Below are 17125 nucleotides of genomic sequence, written 5' to 3'. Positions count from 1 at the left end.
CAAAAAAATTAAGAAATATGGTAATACTGAACAGCTGTTGTTTGTAAACAAAAAACCAAAAGGTAAAAATGAATTCAAATCAATCTCAGTACTATGGTCACACTAGCTCGGTAGCTGAATAAAGTGCGATTTCACTAGCGGATTTTCGTCGTCACAGTACTAGTCTTAAGTTCCTACCCATAGCCACTGAGCCAAACAAATTCCCCACATGACCCCCTTAATACATAAGTATACATGTATGTATACTTCATGTATGTATATGTATATATACAATAGTATATATTGTATGTACATATATCCGATCAGATATATGTACATCATAAAATATTCATTCCGACTTATTTACATAAGTGCTTATAAGTCATAATGCGTCCTTATATGTATATGTATGTATGTTAATACAATAATATATGTATACTTATTATTATATAATAATATAAGTAATAGTATGATAAAATAAGATTACGCAAGAGACTGATAAATAAACCAAATAGCTCCGAATAAATTAATAAAAAAAAATAAATACGGCAGAAAAAAGGATCATTATGGTTTTCTTTGTGGCTTCGTTTTATTTATATGATTCAGTTTTATTTTAATTCATTGCAATTCATATTTTAAACGTACATCTCACCGTGATAACTCAAATAAAAAGGCAATCATAAGATACAAAAAAAATTTGTCTACTGTATCTTATTGAGTTGGCTCTTAAGAATGCTAAGTTGGGTGAGACAGTTGTCTCTGTAATTGCGGCGAGCGACCAACTGATCCAAAGGCACCATTTCCCCCAACTGTTTGGCAACATCAACTGCTACAGAACCCTCCATTTTGGGCGTAGGCCCCATGGTCTCGCTTACTGCATAAATGGTCTTGGAATAGCGTTCAAAATAGTTTGCCATACCCTCGGCGTTCAGGTGGGCTGTTTCCAATGGGCCCAAGAAGGCGTAGCGCATTCCCAGACCGTCGCTCATCACACTATCAATATCCTTGACGTTTAGGATGCCAGCCTCGACAAGGCGCCATGTCTCATTAAGGATTGCATATTGAATGCGGTTCAAGGCAAATCCCTCGATCTCACGCGATAATGTGACTGGCTTCTGACCGATTTCGTTCATAATGGCTCGGGTTTTTTGTACCCATTCCGGTTTGGTCCAGGGAGCTGGTACAATTTCAACAAGCGGCACATAGTAGGGTGGGTTGACGGGATGCGACACCAAAACCTGTTTGGTATGGAATCAAAATTTGTATTAAATATAACATCACTCCCAATCGCTATTTGGCGTGCATTCAGTAGGAAAAATGGAATCTAGGCAAAAATACATACATATGTACATATTTACAAAACATTCATTCAGATCAGATACAGCACTCGGATCCAATGAATGTTATTTTAGAACAGTGAGCAGTGGGTAGCAAACTCTCATTTTCCATAGTACATAGGGTCGAAAATTCTGCCGCAGCGCTGCCGGCACACTAACAGTGTCAATTTTTGAACTTTTAATTTTTTTTAGAAGCTCTCATTTGCTCACATTTTGCCTCACTTAACAGCCCAAACTTAAAAAAAAAAAAAGTTTTTCACTCAGAAAAGTTTTCTAAGAAATTTGATTGGACAAGTTTTCTTCTATAGAATATATAGTTGGGGAAGCTTAGATTAGATAGGTTTAAGAACTGAACTAGAAAAGCTTTCTTTTATATAAAGTGGACTATTTTAGTGCCCATTTAAATTTTTGAATTAAAGAAAAATTAATTAAAAAACTTCCCTTTTTCCTTCAGTGAGTGCTTTGTTTTTTTGGTGCTTACGCGCACACTCAAACTTTAAACAGGTGTGAGTTTTGCACACCACTGACGTAGAGTAATGAAAGGCAACGGTTCTGAGAAAACAAATAATTTTACTTACGTTGGCCTTGTTTTTCAAGTCTGCGCTAAAGAGAGAGGGAAGGAAGGTGCTAGTGGAACTGGATAGGATGGTATTGGGACCAACCACTTCGTCGAGCTGTTTGTAAAGCGCCTTTTTTAAGTCCAGACGCTCGGGAATACACTCCTGAATGAAAATGGTACCCTTAGCCAGCTCCTTGAGGTCATTTGTTCCCGAAATACAGGAGAACTGTTGTGCGGCGGTCAGTTTGCCACGGAGCAGACCCTTTGACTCCAGGTTCTGCAGCTCTTTCTCTGTGAGGCACAAGGCAGTGGACACCTGCTCAGGCAGGATGTCATACAAAACCACTTGATACCCCACAGAGGCGAACAACATGGACCAGGAGCGGCCAATAAGCCCGCTGAAAGAGAGTAGAGTGGATTATTTTACTAATTGCGATAAATGGGGATCCGGGATGAGACTTGCCTGCCAACAATGCCAATTTTTTCCTTTTTCAGAGACATGTTCACTTTTTCCTACAGATTTCAGCTGATTAAGTGCTTGGTAGCTAACGAGGTAGTGACCACAACAGAGCTCGACGTGCGGGCAATTGAACAGCTCTAAAACTGCGCAACCGGTTTAATATTTTGCGATAACGCAGAGGTGAACCCCAGATGAGTGGCCCAATTGTGGGGTGCTCCGTGCCACTGATGGGTGTTAGTGATTTCTGAAAAGATAATGAGCTACAATGCGATAGTATTGCTCTCCGGAGAAACAGTTACCAGAGCACCAGTGCCTTTATAGAAAAAATATCATTGTTACTACATAAGCCCAGCAGCCATTAGATGTCTGCGGTGTGATTTAGGGCTTATCTTTTATCTTTTTGGTATTCTTATCCAGTGCGGAAATTTTCCACTCCATGTGCTTCGCATGACAGGCGAGGTTGAAGCGGATCAATCCATTTCCTACTGGGTACTTTTGAGAGAAACTGTATCAAAACGCCCTTAATTTGACATTTATTGAAGGCGTTGTTTTGTTTTTAACCGCTGAGTATCTTTGAAATTTGTAGAGGGCACGCTACTTCGCTCCTGTCGGAAAACGTATTATATTTTAAAATTCTAGATGATAATAATTCATTTTTATTTGGGATAATTGACTGTATTTATTTCGGTTTCGCTAAATTTTAAGATTATTCCTATTCCATAACAAAAGTTTGCGTTTAAACTTAAATTTCTATCGGTGATATAATTTTTTTCTGAATTTTGAAAGCACCAAAGTTACAATAACTTTGAAATAAGCATTAAAATCTGAAATCTCAAATTATATTATTTTTTAAATTTCTAATATGAGAGTCCGTGGTATAATTTTTGTTATGAAAAAATGCAATATAGGTATAAAAACTACACATGAAAAATTTTTCTTACACGGCACGTGTCAGTGTGGGACATTTCTTTTTTTCTTTCACGAGCCAAATATTTTAGGACATAAATATGTAGAAAATATCGGATATACTTGGCCGATGCTTATCATAATTTCATTATGAAAAAAAACATAACTAAAGTTGATATACCCTTGGCACGGGTCCGTTGCTGTTAAGATCGGATATATGTCGCAAATATCAGATACAGTTGGCTGATCCTTATGAGAATTTCAATAGTAGACAAATTTCTTAGAAAACAACATTAGACAAAATATCTTAGTTTTTATCTTCAAAAATATCAAACTTCCAATTTCCATTTCCATATCCAATCGTAGATATAAGGTAGCTGAAGGATATAGTCGGCCGATCCCCGAAAAAAAATGACAAAAAATTAAATACATATATAGAAGATTACACTCCTCCCTTCCTGAATGCCAATTAAGACAAGAACACTTCATATCCATACATATAAGCACAAACTCCAAACACACCAAATTTTTAAAAGTACAGTTACATAACATATGTATATGTACATATATATTACATAACAAAAGTTTCAAGTCGATAGCTTTAAAATTTAGAGACTAGTTTGCATAGAACCAGACAGACGGGCATGCTCATATCAACTCAGGAGGTGATCCTGATCAAGAATATATATACTTTATAGGGTCGGAGATTTCTCCTTCACTGCGTTGCACACTTTTGGGCAAAATTAGAATACCCTCTGCAAGGGTATTAATATGATAATGAACATGCTCCATTTTTTCAGATTGTTCTGCAGAGGAAACACAAACTCACAAACGGATGGATAAACTAGACAGCTAAGAAAAATTCGTAATTTTTAAAAGTTCTTAAATAATTTGTGAATGGATTGTCGGATCGGGCTGATTGAGGTGTCAATCGACTGTATTCAAAATTAGAATGTTGTTGAAAATTCAAAATTTTGTGATATTTAATATTAAAAGTAAGCCAATGGAAATATTTTATTGCGTTTTTCTTTCATTGTATTGGTTAATGCCCTAAGAAGCTATTAAAAAAAAAATTTGCGTGTCAACAAAGTCAATTTTTTTCCAAAATATGACCTTTGAGACAATTGACGAAATTTGCAAATATTAGTTAAAGAATCAAACAAATGAAAACATTAATACACAAAACACATAAACAAACATAATAAAAACCTGTAGTATTGGTGTCCATCGCAATTTATATCAAAACATTATTTTTATTATGAATATGAATTTCGGACACTTAAAGTTACCCAATTACGTTTTTAGCGTGTTTTTAACACGTTTGCATAGAAAAAAAAAACCCTAAAATCAATATTTTTATAAAATGACTACACTACTCCTACCCTCCACAGTGAAAGCGTTTTTGTAAGATTGCAAAAGATGGTACACAGACATTAAAAGCTGTGCAGGTTCTAACATAGGATTTGTAGCTGTTAAGATGTTATATAGGACTTGTTTGGTCATTGAGAGTTTTCAATGCCGTAAATAAAAAATCAGAATTTAATTCAACGTTATAACTTTATTCAGGCCGCATATGAAATTAGGATTTATGAGGATTTATAGAACATATGGGAAATCCAATTTAGGATGCGAGCGCAGTAAGGAGATGAACGAGAGTGGCGCCAACCTTGCAGAATAGGCTGAGCGGATGTTCGCTAACTATAAACGCCGAAGTAGCAAAGCCGAGCGGCCGAAAGAGAGTCGGCTTGCGACCAGCAAAACATCAGTTACTAATTAATTGTTGTGTTTAAATTAGTTGCTTGCTGCTTGACTCTAAACCTTAAAATATGTAATTATATATGAGAAGGTATTGAAATAAATATGAAAAGCGTAACAATTAGTCGTGTTTCAAGAAATGACATTGTATCTTTTTCATGCTTTTCTATTATTACCTACCTTGCCATTAAAATAAGGAATACTTAAAACTCACGTTTGTAAATAAAAATGTTCTTGATTATTATATTAAAAAATAAAATTTGGTAGTATTGTTCTATAGTTTTGATGATTTTATTTTAGTTAACTAAAATGCTGCTTATAGGGCCATTTTGCGACCCTCTATAGAAATTTCGACTGCCCGGCGACTTTCCTTTAACCGTTTAGAGTCCAGAAATCGCTTCATGTGCTTTTCGTAGCGGTTTGGTTTGCGCTTAGTTGACTAGAATTGCATAAAACGTTTTAACCGGTTAAAATATTAAGTAAAAAATATTCTGGGTGTACGTGCCTTGGAGATTTCGCCTTCAACAGTTGACTTAGGTCTTATAACGTAATCCTTGTTAGATGGCATGGGCACTCGAGCGCGAGCAACCCATCCGGGATCACCAGGTCTCAACAACTTGTCCTCGCCTGAAAGAGTTTGATTTAGGGATTGCGCTTGGGCCTTACTTGTTGAGGCTGGTTGCGGATCTGGACTCTTCAAGCGATGTTTTGACATTTGCGCCAGGTCACGCTCCTGCCGCTCCTCCTTACTCATCGCCGAGAAATTGCAGCTTAAGTTAAATATCGGGCGAGCCCATTCGGAAATGAGGCGACCAGCTCGATCCCGATTTTGCTTTGTCTCTTGCGGGTGCTTGTATAAATACATAACAGCTTTTCCGATCCCAGATTGTTTTAGAAGTCCCTTTTCAATTGTAGGAAACTAAAATAGAACAATAGTGTTAAAAACACGGTTCGTAAACTTAGAACCAAAAATGATAATTTTTATTACACAGTAAATTATCTTTGAAACTTAAATATATAGGTGAGGGAATTGACCAACTGATTGTTCGAATTTTTATGAATTTTTTTTTGCTGGGATATTTGTAAAATTTAACACATACCAGAAATAAGTTGTAATTCGCTGTAATTTACAAATTTTATGGCTTTTAAAAAATATATATTTTTTTTTTTCTATACTAATTACAATATTTTATTATTCAACAAGAAAGGAAAGCTAACTTCGGGCGGAGCCGAAGTTTATATACCCTTGCAGCTAAAACCGGATATATATCGCAAACATCGGATATAGTTGGCCGATCCTTATGAAATTTGGTAGGATGGATCAAAATTTAATCTGTACCAAGTTCCAGCTTTCTATCTTCAAAAACACGAAAGTTGGGTCATTTCCGATCGTTCAGTTATATGGCAGCTATGGGATATAGTCAGCCGATCCTAATGAAATTTGGTAGGTTGGATCAACTGACCAAAAATAGAATCTGTATTAAATTCCAGCTTTCTATCTACAAAAACACGAAAGTTGGGTCATTTCCGATCGTTCAGTTATATGGCAGCTATAAGATATAGTCGGCCGATCTTTATGAAATTTGGCATGACGTAATGTTTTGCCAAAAATAGCTCTCATGTCAAATTTGAACTCTCTAACTCTAAAAACACCAAAATTATACCATTTCCGATCAATCAGTTATATGGCAGCTATAGGATATAGTCGGCCGATCCGGGCCGTTCCGACTTATATACTGCGTGCAAAGGAAAGAAGGGTGTGTGCAAAGTTTCAAGACGATAGCTTTAAAACTGAGAGACTAGTTCGCGTAGAAACGGACAGACAGACAGACGGACAGACGGACAGACGGACATGCTCATATCAACTCAGGAGGTGATCCTGATCAAGAATATATACACTTTATAGGGTCGGAGATGTCTCCTTCACTGCGTTGCACACTTTTGACCAAAATTATAATACCCTCTGCAAGGGTATAAAAAGGAAAGCTAACTTCGGGCGGAGCCGAAGTTGTTATACCCTTGCAGTTAAAACCGGAAACATCGGATATAGTTGGTCGATCCTCATGAGAATATTATAATATAACCAATTTATTACAATAAAGCTAAAAAAAAGTATTTCTACCAAATACCATTTCCGATTTCCGCCCGAAGTTAGCTTTTCTTTCTTGTTTTCTAATAATTCCTTTATCTGTAAACTATTCGTTCTCAGAAAACAACCACATTTGAAATTATGACAAAAAAACAGAATGAAATTTTATGTTGCAACTATGAAGTGTAAGAGCAGTGTAGCTTTTATTTCAAAATTCAATAAAATGAAAGCGTACTTACATCTGATAATAATTTTAAAATACTTTCGCGTATTTGTAGGCAAGGTAGACTTTTGTTTGGCAAAGGCGCCAGCCAATCAGTAAGTACGTTAAGAATGTTGTGCTCCAAAAAAGCCAGCTGAAAGTGTTTTTTAATTAATTGTGACATTACTTGCTTTAGCATTGATATCTTTTTCGTGGCTGGTTGACCCAGCATGTTTAGCTGCCGATCATCATCGGAAGCGTTCTTCATGTTTATGATTAACTGATCAATGAGGTCATCGTTATCATTTATTAAATCAATATCTCCCTTGCGTCGGCGAACGCGTTTTTCTGCTTTTTTTCGTTGCAACATTGCGTCAAAGTCCGATATAAAGTTGCTGCTTCTGAAATTAAGATAGATACAAGCATCAGAGGTAAAATGAAGATAGATGAATCATTGCGATGGTAAATTTTACTCTGTTTCATTTAAAATTGGAGTGTTCTCATCGTCAGAGCTTTCTACTATTTTATTTTCATTTTTTCCTTTGTCCAAGCCGCTCTCTTGCTCCTCTTCTTCGTTGTCTGTGTCTGTGATTTTGACTCGTTTTTTGTTTGTTTTCGGAGACTCATCTGCATACAAAAGTGCCAAATGAATTTTAAATTGTATATTTTTTTAAAGAATTCAGCACACTTACCTTCAGAGTCAGTGAGAAGCAATCTCTTGCGTCTAGAGTTGTCTTTAGCTCCGTCTCGCTTACTCTTCGATCCAACGCTACTAGATCGGCTTTGAGACCGTCGCGTACTACGTTGAGAATTGAATGAAGGACTACGAGAGCGACTGGATAAACTGCGAGATCGTCTGGATCCGGATCCACTGCGAGACCGTTTCGATCCGGATTTACTGCGGGAACGTCTAGAGACACTGCAGGAGCGCCGTGAGCTACATATAGATCGCCGAGATCCACTTCTAGATCGCCTAGATCCGCTTCTAGACCTCCTAGAGCCACTTCTAGATCTTCTGGAACCACTTCTAGATCGCCTCGAGCCACTTCTGGATCTCAGGGAGCCGCTTCTAGATCGCCTGTATTCACTTCTAGATTGTCTGGATCCACTTCTAGATCGTCTGGAACTACTTTTAGATTGCCTAGAACGTATAGAGCCGGTTTTAGAGCGCCTAGAGTCACTTCTAGATCTTCTAGAGCCGCTTCTGGATCGCCTGCGTCCGCTTTTAGACCGTCTGGAGCCGCTTCTAGACCGTCTGGAGCCGCTTCTAGACCGTCTGGAGCCGCTTCTAGACCGTCTGGAGCCGCTTCTAGACCGCCTGGAGCTACTTCTTGACCGCCTGGAGTCACTTCTATCTGGTCTTGATCTACTTCGCGACCTTCTAGAACCACTTCTAGATCGCAAGGAACCACTTCTTGATCGCCTGGAACCACTTCTAGATCGCCTTCCGCCAGATTCACTGCGGGATCGCAATGAATCACTTCGAGAACGTAATGATCTCTCTTGGAAGCGACAGACTCCGGACGAATTCCTTGGTCCTGAACCGCTGCGGGGTATAGAACCGCTTCCCGACCGTCTTGAGCCACTACGAGAATGGTGAGGTCGGATCGAGTTGTTTGAGCCACAACGAGTAGGGGACTGTTTGAACGAGCTGTGTGAATGCCGAGAACTGGCTATAGAATGTTCAGAGCCACTGCGAGCCCCATCACTTTTTTCCAGAGAACGACTTCTCAAACGTGAAGCACGAGTTTCTTGTTCTTCTGGGAATAAGGATTTACGGTTACCGGTACCATCCGATTTCTCATGAACTGCATCGAAAACAGAATCATGCGAAGCTTTATGTACAAGATTTTCGGGTTTTTCACCTATGCTTTTTGCCTCCTCGATGCCCATAACATCTAGTAATTTAGTAGTTTAACAATAATTCATGTGATGGGTGATTTTATAACTTACCTTTATCAGACGCCGCCATCGTACGAGGCAGTGTATTACATAAAGAGGGCCGTCGCCTTTAATCTCCTTAGATCAATAAAACCATGAATGAAATATTCCTGGGTAAAATATTCTATCCGGATCAAAATCGTGAATCTTATAAAACGAACGACGCGATTTCTCAGCATTTATCGAACCAATGAAACGAAATGGATTTGAAACAGAAGCGATATATAAGCACACATACATAAACACACACATCTTAAGGACCTTACACACGTAAGGTTTCATACTGTTTCTAAAACACATCACAGAAAATATATCAATTAAACTTCACGATTTTAAATTCATACATTTATTAGAATAAATCAAATTAATTGAATTTAAAGGAGTAGTAACAAAAAAAATGTTTCTGACGCAATAGGTCGTGCACTAACGCAACACGTTAACCAAGTTTTATCCAAAACTGTTATGTATGTAGGTAATCTAATCTAAAGTGTTCTTGTGCAAAATTTGTGTATATATATTGAAAAGTGACAAAAGAACTTACTAGATTTGATTTACTATACTCATTAAAAAATTTTTATAAATATGTAAACTTTGCCCCGACGACTAGATTTAGACATTTGTTTTAACTATTCCATTATAGCATTATTTTAAGTTTTTTGGACAAAGATTCCATTTTTTCGAATTTGAATATATATATATATATATTCAACATCAATTCAAATTTCAACAACAGAATATTTCTAAAATAAAATAATCTGGGGTGCCATACAAAACACTTATAATTTGATGTAATATCAAGCTCCAAACTACTGAAACATTTTCGCCCTGAAACACAGATTCGACTAGTATAGCCAAGACAGAACCACTAGAGTGTTAGTTGTAAAAGCTGCCAGATTGCAAAATAAACATTTTATTTATTGCACATAATTAATTTTTATTATTTAATAATGAAAAAAATTGATAAAAATGAAATTTATTCACAAAATTATTTCATAATTAAGCGTAAAAATAAATTTGATCCCATTTAATTCACTTTATATCAAAATCAAAATCACCTCCAAAATTGTAATATTATTTGGGCTACTGTATGAAAGGCAAGTAATTTCAACCACAAAACAAGCAAACAAGCCCCCTAAAATAAAATTGAAGCGAAATTTGAGTGGAAATGTTATTTGTAGAACCCCAGTATGTTTATTGATAGAAGTTTAAAAGTATGTTAAAACTTTAAGATGGGATCTTTTTTTTCTGAACACCAACAAAAACAATGCCTACCTCAATCCAATAACAACCTCTTAGGAAAATTTTTGATATCAAATTTAATGAATTGGCATTTATTAATACAAGAATCAAACAATTTTTATGTGATTTTTATTAAAAATAATGAAATTGGTCGAGTAAAAGAAATTCTCCGGAGTTACAGTTCTGTGTCCAGTATCTTTCAAAATAAAAAAAATCAAAACACAATTTTCCAACAACAAGTTTTGCCAGGTAGTCCCATCTATTTAATAAAAAATATAAGAATTCATAATGTAAAATTCATAATAATCATATAGAAATTAGTTGAATCAGTTTTATGTTAACTTTCAACACAGTTGGTGCAGTCGACCTATCGAGTACCCGACTCTCTAAATAAAAAATTCCAAAACCGAGTTTTTTGCTCAATCGTGAGCCCATGCAGATTAAACTGCAGTCTGGGCCAATTTTCAATTCCCCTTCAATATAATCAATCCCTGTACCATTTTCTAATCCATTTCATTTTTATGGTATTGCTTAAATAAATTTAATATATTATTGCGCATACATAAATACATGTTTAGGCACAACTTTGGATCAATGTAATATTCTATACATGGTTAAGATGTTGAGAGTCACAAAAAAAATATTTAAAATAAAGGGAACAAAATCACCGAAAATGTTTTTTCTTTCCTTAGGCCCTAAGGAGATAAAAAACTTGTGTCAACCCAATTTCTAAAGAACTTTTTCTCAGTGGATACATTTTTTTTATAAGTTTGGGCTTTCAAATGAGGCAAAATAAGAGCAAATGGGAGAGCTTCTAATACAATATGAAAGTGCTCACACTGTCAGTGTGCCGGCCGCGCTGCGGCAGAATTTACAACCCTACGCACGCGTGTTATGGAAAATGAGAGTTTGCCCACCACTGCCTTGGGGAGAGGAAATGTTCTTTTAGAAGAACATCTGATTTTAATTACATGTAAATTGTGCATTACAATGAAAATTATTTATCGAAATAGACACATATCTTATAATAAAACAACAACTGTTTATATCATAAAATTTACGTATTCATAACATTGTAAAACGATTTTTCAATTTGTATGACCCTTCATTATGTATATTTACTTGTTAAGGCATCTTTTTCGCTTAAATTAAACTATACATTCTTTTACTCCATTTTAATACAATTCAAATATCAATTATTTTTTAAAAGCAATTATAATTTTTTGTATAACGTTTTTTTTACTTTTCCTGATGAAGCTTCGTTTGAAGTCCGTTACAAATGGTAAATTTTACGATAAATTAATAAATCTACAAAATGATTCGAAGCCAAATCTAGTTACTTCCAGAAATTCGTACGGTCAACATCGCATAAACGCAATAGTAAACACTGAAGTTCTGCACTTATATAGCTCCTTATTATGAGAAAACATAAAATATCAATGTGTATGAATTTAAGATTATTCTTCAATGACGCCCTCATATACATACGTTTTTTTTCCATAGCTATTTATGCCGGGGACATCCTTAAGAGCTATGGATTGTTTATAGAGGAACACGATGAAACTTTGAAAAAGTTAAAAAAGAAAACGCCTGGATTCTCCGAAACTAAAAATAACTCACTGATTTCCATGATATCCGTGATAGAGCTTAACTATGTTTTTAACGATAGCATTGTGGCACAGATGTTTTTAGAGGAGTCGCAGATGGTCGCAAATAAACCCTTGACTACCTTGGCCAATCTGTGCAATCAGTGCCGGGATTTGACTCGGACAGCAAAGGAGTTGCAGCTGACTTGGTTACTCACTGGCTCCAAGCTTAAAGATCAGAAACAGCATTTAGGATATGATCTAGCTAAATTGGAGCAGATTCTGTTTCGTATAAGCACCTCTATCGATTTTTTTTGTCGGGTAAACTTTACATTAAACCGCATTAATGAAACTGTTCAAAACCTGTGGACACAAATTGTCGCCGTCAGCGTGCTGGAGGAAATCAATGAATTACATATATTTGTAAGGCAGTAAACGCCTTATCATACATTTTATATTCAGCATAAATTCTTACAGACCCTGTTTGATTATATGAATGAACTACTAGAATCCGTTGTAGTTTTTAATGAAATAGTGGAGCGTTCATACATAGCGTCCATATGGGTATTATACAAAAACTGGCTAGCTACGCTGACCAATAATAAATGTATATTGGACCACTGTACTACTTTGGAACTGCTTGGGCTAAGTAAAGCTCTTAAGGAGATTGAGTCTGTGATTTCAGGAAATCTTTTTCGGGTAAGAAAAACGTGTTAACGTGCGTAACACTAAATTTAAGTTTTATTTTAACAGACTCTTTTAGCTCATCTGATGAAATTGAAGAATCAAACATGCCTAAAAGATGTGAATCGAATTACTCAACGTTCCAATGCCTATATTCGCAAGAAGGTTTTTGCTGTTGATATAAATCAGGATACCGAGTACACGAACATTGAAGACCCAAAACTAATCATTCGGGTCATCGCATTTGTTGTAACGATCCAGCAGTTAGGAATCCAAATAGAGGCAAAGTTAGTCAAGGCTATATTTGACCTTGTGACCAAGCACCAGCTGCTACCCCTAATTGGGAAATTTCGCTGGTCCCCCCATAAATTTATTTTGGAGCATTCCAAAACATTATTTAAAACGTCAGGCAGGTTCCATGCTATAACCGGCAATGGCAACAAAATCCAAACATCAATTATTGAAAAAATAAAACTAAACGACTTGAAAACCAGTCGCCTATTAGGTAATCAGATTGCCGTTTGGTCATTCAACCTTAAAAAAGTAACTGACAGTGGAATTTTCGGCCACTTTAAGATGTTGTATAACCTCCTCCTTAGTGGTCATTCGTATATCGACGAAATATGTGTTTTAACAAACTCTTTAATCAACCGCCACATAGCTCTCAGGTCCTCATTGGTAAAGGCTGATATCTCTCTTATATGCCGCCTACTTCAATATCTTATGATAATACAGGATATTTTTGAAACAAACCAAATAAATTTCATTCGTTTCTTAGATTCCTTGATTCAATGGCAAAAGCAGAAGGTTTTGTTCCTTCTACAAAATACAAAGAAAAAAATTCTTGACATAAAGTTAGTTCAGCGAAAGGCAAATCTTCTCTCCATAATTAAGTTAACTGAAAACATATTTGTTGGCTTCCCAAGTACAAAGCGGTTGACTTTTCTTAATTTGGCTCTTGGGGACTTTCTCGACAAGGATCGATTGCAAATTGGTGATAAACATAACTATTTTAGTTCTTTTTTATTTCGAGCAAACAATTTGGGCCGTTTTAAGCAAGAATGTAGGATGAAAGTGGACTCATCAATTCTTATTTACATCTTATGGCTTCAAAATACGTCTTTTTTTAGAGAGTATGTTGAGTTGCAGCGCAATTCTTACTCCATGCAGGTAATATAACCCACTCCCAAAACTCTTCTTTTGGTTTATTTTTAAAAAATGTTCCCAGAATATCGTGGCGGTAAGTCAACAACTGCAAAAGAGCCGTCATATTTTTACCGGCTGTGAGGACAACAAACACTCGCCGAACACTCTTATGATCGAGTTTCTTAAATTACATTTTGAGTTCTTTCTTCGGGTTGAAGCTCTCTCGCATTTTTTTCAAAATCAAGATGAGCCTTTTCAAAAACAAAGATTAGATTATCGCCTCTGCCTAACTTCGACCGCTTCTGAATTTCTGGGGAGCTACGACATAATTCGAGGTAAGAATTTAATAAAGATAGATTTTTGTTATATTTTCAAAAAAAATTTTTTATTGGATAGCCTCAACATTGCGTTTTTTGTATGAAACACCACTTCGTTCAGATGGCTGCCTCGGTTGGCTTTACATCACATACAGTCGACCCCTGATGGAGATTTCAATCTCGTGCTTTAGGTCGTCAATCGTCTCTGGGCGGTTGGCGTAACACATATCCTTGAGGGCACCCCACAAAAATTGTGGGACGGACTGTTGACATCGTCGTTTCGGCTGAATGTGCGATTTTCGAACTTACCGCGCAAAATATCGATTGTGACGTTGGCTATGTGGCACGTAGCGCCGTCCTGCTGTAACCATATGTCCTCTATGTCTTCCTCTTCCATTTGGGGGAAGAAAAAGTCATGTGGGAAGACGCGATAGCGGACACCATTTTACCAGCGGATACCATCGAAAATGTGTTTAAAAATTGGGTCGACCGTATGGGCTACTGTAATGCCAGCAGAGGCAGCCATGTGAAGGAAGTGGTGTTTCATACATAAGCCGCATTGTTGAAGCTATTCAATAAAAAAAAATGTTTTGAAAAATATATATTCGTTGGTTTCTTATAGCGAGTTTAAAACGCAAATTTATACTCGTTTTTTAATAGCGGTTTTAAAACTAATCTATCGTGGGCCACCGTGTACAAAAAAACGTTCTTATCGTAAAACAAGAAAGGAAAGCCAACTTCGGGCGGAGCCGAAGTTAATATACCCTTGCAGTTAAAACCGGATATATATCGCAAACATCGGATATAGTTGGCCGACCCTTGAGAGAATATCATAATAAAACCAATTAATTCCAATAAAATAAAAAAATATTCTATAAAATAAAAAAATATTTTATAAAATAAAATATCTAAAACAAGAAAGGAAAGCAAACTTCGGGCGGAGTCAAAGTTGATATACCCTTGATATCGGATATAGTTTGCCGATCCTTATGAGAATATCATAATAAAACTAATTAATTACAATAAAATATCTAAAAAAAAGTCCCAAGCTATAGGATATAGTCGGCCGATCCTTATGAAATTTGGTAGGTTGGATCAACTAACAAAAAATAATCTCTGTACTTATATTTTACAACGAAATAATTAAACTGATATAAGTCGGAACGGCCGGGATCGGCTTGATCGGAATTGGTATAACTTTGATATTTTTAGAGCTAGAGAGTTCAAATTTTACACGAGAGCCATTTTTGGGAAAAAAATACATGCCAAATTTCAAAAGGATCGGCCTACTATATCCTATAGCTGCCATATAACTGAACGATCGGAAATGGTATTTGGTAGAAACATCATCTTTCGTATTTTTGAAGAAAGAAGCTTGGGACTTTTTATACCCTTGCAGAGGGTATTATAATTTTGGTCAAAAGTGTGCAACGCAGTGAAGGAGACATCTCCGACCCTATAAAGTATATATATTCTTGATCAGGATCACCTCCTGAGTAGATATGAGCATGTCCGTCTGTCCGTCTGTCCGTCTGTCCGTCTGTCCGTCTGTCTGTCCGTCTGTCTGTTTCTACGCAAACTAGTCTCTCAGTTTTAAAGCTATCGTCTTGAAACTTTGCACACACCCTTCTTTCCTTTGCACGCAGTATATAAGTCGGAACGGCCCGGATCGGCCGACTATATCCTATAGCTGCCATATAACTGATTGATCGGAAATGGTATAACTTTGGTGTTTTTAAAGTTAGAGAGTTCAAATTTTAGGTGAGAGCTATTTTTGGCAAAATAATACGACATGCTAAATTTCGTAAGGATCGGCCGACTATATCCTATAGCTGCCATACAACTGAACGATCGGAAATGACCCAACTTTCGTGTTTTTGAAGATAGAAAGCTGGAACTTGGTACAGATTATATTTTTGGTCAGTTAATTCGACCTACAAAATTTCATTAGGATCGGCCGACTATATCCTATAGCTTCCATATAACTGAACGATCGGAAATGACCCAACTTTCGTGTTTTTGAAGATAGAAAGCTGGCACTTGGTACACATTCTATTTTTGGTCAGTCAATCCGATCTACCAAATTTCATAACGATCGGTTGACTATATCTTATAGCTGACATATAACTGAACGATCGGAAATGGTATTTGGTAGAAATATCAACTTTCGAATTTTTGAAGATAGAAGCTTGGGACTTTTATTTAGATTCTTTATTGTAATTAATTGGTTTTATTATGATGTAATCATAAGGATCGGCCAACTATATCCGATGTTTGCGATATATATCCGGTTATAGCTGCAAGGGTATATAAACTTCGGCTCCGCCCGAAGTTAGCTTTGCTTTCTTGTTTTTAATATTTATACCCTTGCAGAGGGTATTATAATTTTGTCCAAAAGTGTGCAACGCAGTGAAGGAGACATCTCCGACCCTATAAAGTATATATATTCTTGATCAGGATCACCTCCTGAGTTGATATGAGCATGTCCGTCTGTCCGTCTGTCTGTCCGTCTGTCTGTTTCTACGCAAACTAGTCTCTCAGTTTTAAAGCTATCGTCTTGAAACTTTGCACACACCCTTCTTTCCTTTGCACGCAGTATATAAGTCGGAACGGCCCGGATCGGCCGACTATATCCTATAGCTGCCATATAACTGATTGATCGGAAATGGTATAACTTTGGTGTTTTTAGAGTTAGAGAGTTCAAATTTGACATGAGAGCTATTTTTGGCAAAACATTACGTCATGCCAAATTTTATAAGGATCGGCCGACTATATTCTATAGCTGCCATATAACTGAACGATCGGAAATGACCCAACTTTCGTGTTTTTGTAGATAGAAAGCTGGAATTTAATACAGATTCTATTTTTGGTCAGTTGATCCAACCTACCAAATTTCATAAGGATCGGCCGACTATATCCCATAGC

The 17125-nt window shown here is 36.5% G+C and overlaps 3 protein-coding genes across 8 annotated transcripts in view; 1 reads left to right on the top strand and 2 right to left on the bottom strand.

Moving 5' to 3' along the window:
• Positions 1-543: 543 nt before the first annotated feature.
• Positions 544-3700, bottom strand: Had1 (beta Hydroxy acid dehydrogenase 1). Its single transcript, XM_070283173.1, has 5 exons — positions 3423-3700; positions 2635-2940; positions 2339-2579; positions 1895-2273; positions 544-1217 (listed from the first exon to the last, which is right to left on the bottom strand). Exons 3-5 carry the CDS (start codon positions 2374-2376, stop codon positions 681-683), a joined length of 954 nt encoding a protein of 317 aa, XP_070139274.1. The 5' UTR covers positions 2377-2579; positions 2635-2940; positions 3423-3700; the 3' UTR covers positions 544-680.
• A 1506-nt stretch (positions 3701-5206) lies between these two features.
• Positions 5207-9506, bottom strand: LOC108119400 (IWS1-like protein). The gene is made up of 6 exons (XM_017232581.3): positions 9241-9506; positions 7980-9185; positions 7761-7914; positions 7325-7688; positions 5502-5915; positions 5207-5435 (listed from the first exon to the last, which is right to left on the bottom strand). Exons 1-6 carry the CDS (start codon positions 9257-9259, stop codon positions 5313-5315), a joined length of 2280 nt encoding a protein of 759 aa, XP_017088070.2. The 5' UTR covers positions 9260-9506; the 3' UTR covers positions 5207-5312.
• Positions 9507-11477: 1971 nt separating this feature from the next.
• Positions 11478-17125, top strand: part of SWIP (strumpellin and WASH-interacting protein) — a 41038-nt gene continuing 35390 nt past the window's right edge. The window contains exons 1-8 of one of the 6 annotated variants that reach the window (XM_043211279.2): positions 11485-11562; positions 11725-11749; positions 11804-11910; positions 11971-12476; positions 12531-12752; positions 12807-13024; positions 13754-13907; positions 13966-14218. In XM_043211279.2, the coding sequence (XP_043067214.1) occupies positions 11886-11910; positions 11971-12476; positions 12531-12752; positions 12807-13024; positions 13754-13907; positions 13966-14218 (1378 nt within the window). In that variant the 5' untranslated portion in view covers positions 11485-11562; positions 11725-11749; positions 11804-11885. The other 5 variants (XM_070276577.1, XM_043211276.2, XM_043211277.2 and 2 more) reach the window with 5 other exon arrangements.

The sequence above is a fragment of the Drosophila bipectinata genome, chromosome XR (genome assembly GCF_030179905.1).
Source record: "Drosophila bipectinata strain 14024-0381.07 chromosome XR, DbipHiC1v2, whole genome shotgun sequence".
Classification (NCBI taxonomy): domain Eukaryota; kingdom Metazoa; phylum Arthropoda; class Insecta; order Diptera; family Drosophilidae; genus Drosophila; species Drosophila bipectinata.
This window is presented reverse-complemented; position numbering and strand designations above follow the sequence as displayed.

Excerpts from the sequence above, each read along its gene's own strand:
- Had1 (XM_070283173.1), bottom strand. The coding sequence starts at position 2,376 with ATGTCTCTGAAAAAGGAAAAAATTGGCATTGTTGGCAG. Across the intron at positions 2,274-2,338 it reads AAAATTGGCATTGTTGGCAG|CGGGCTTATTGGCCGCTCCT; the intron begins GCAAGTCTCATC and ends ACTCTCTTTCAG. Across the intron at positions 1,218-1,894 it reads ACTTGAAAAACAAGGCCAAC|GTTTTGGTGTCGCATCCCGT; the intron begins GTAAGTAAAATT and ends CATACCAAACAG.
- LOC108119400 (XM_017232581.3), bottom strand. Across the intron at positions 7,689-7,760 it reads CCAATTTTAAATGAAACAGA|AAGCAGCAACTTTATATCGG; the intron begins GTAAAATTTACC and ends TCTTAATTTCAG. Across the intron at positions 5,436-5,501 it reads TTGAAGGCGAAATCTCCAAG|TCAACTAAGCGCAAACCAAA; the intron begins GCACGTACACCC and ends ATGCAATTCTAG.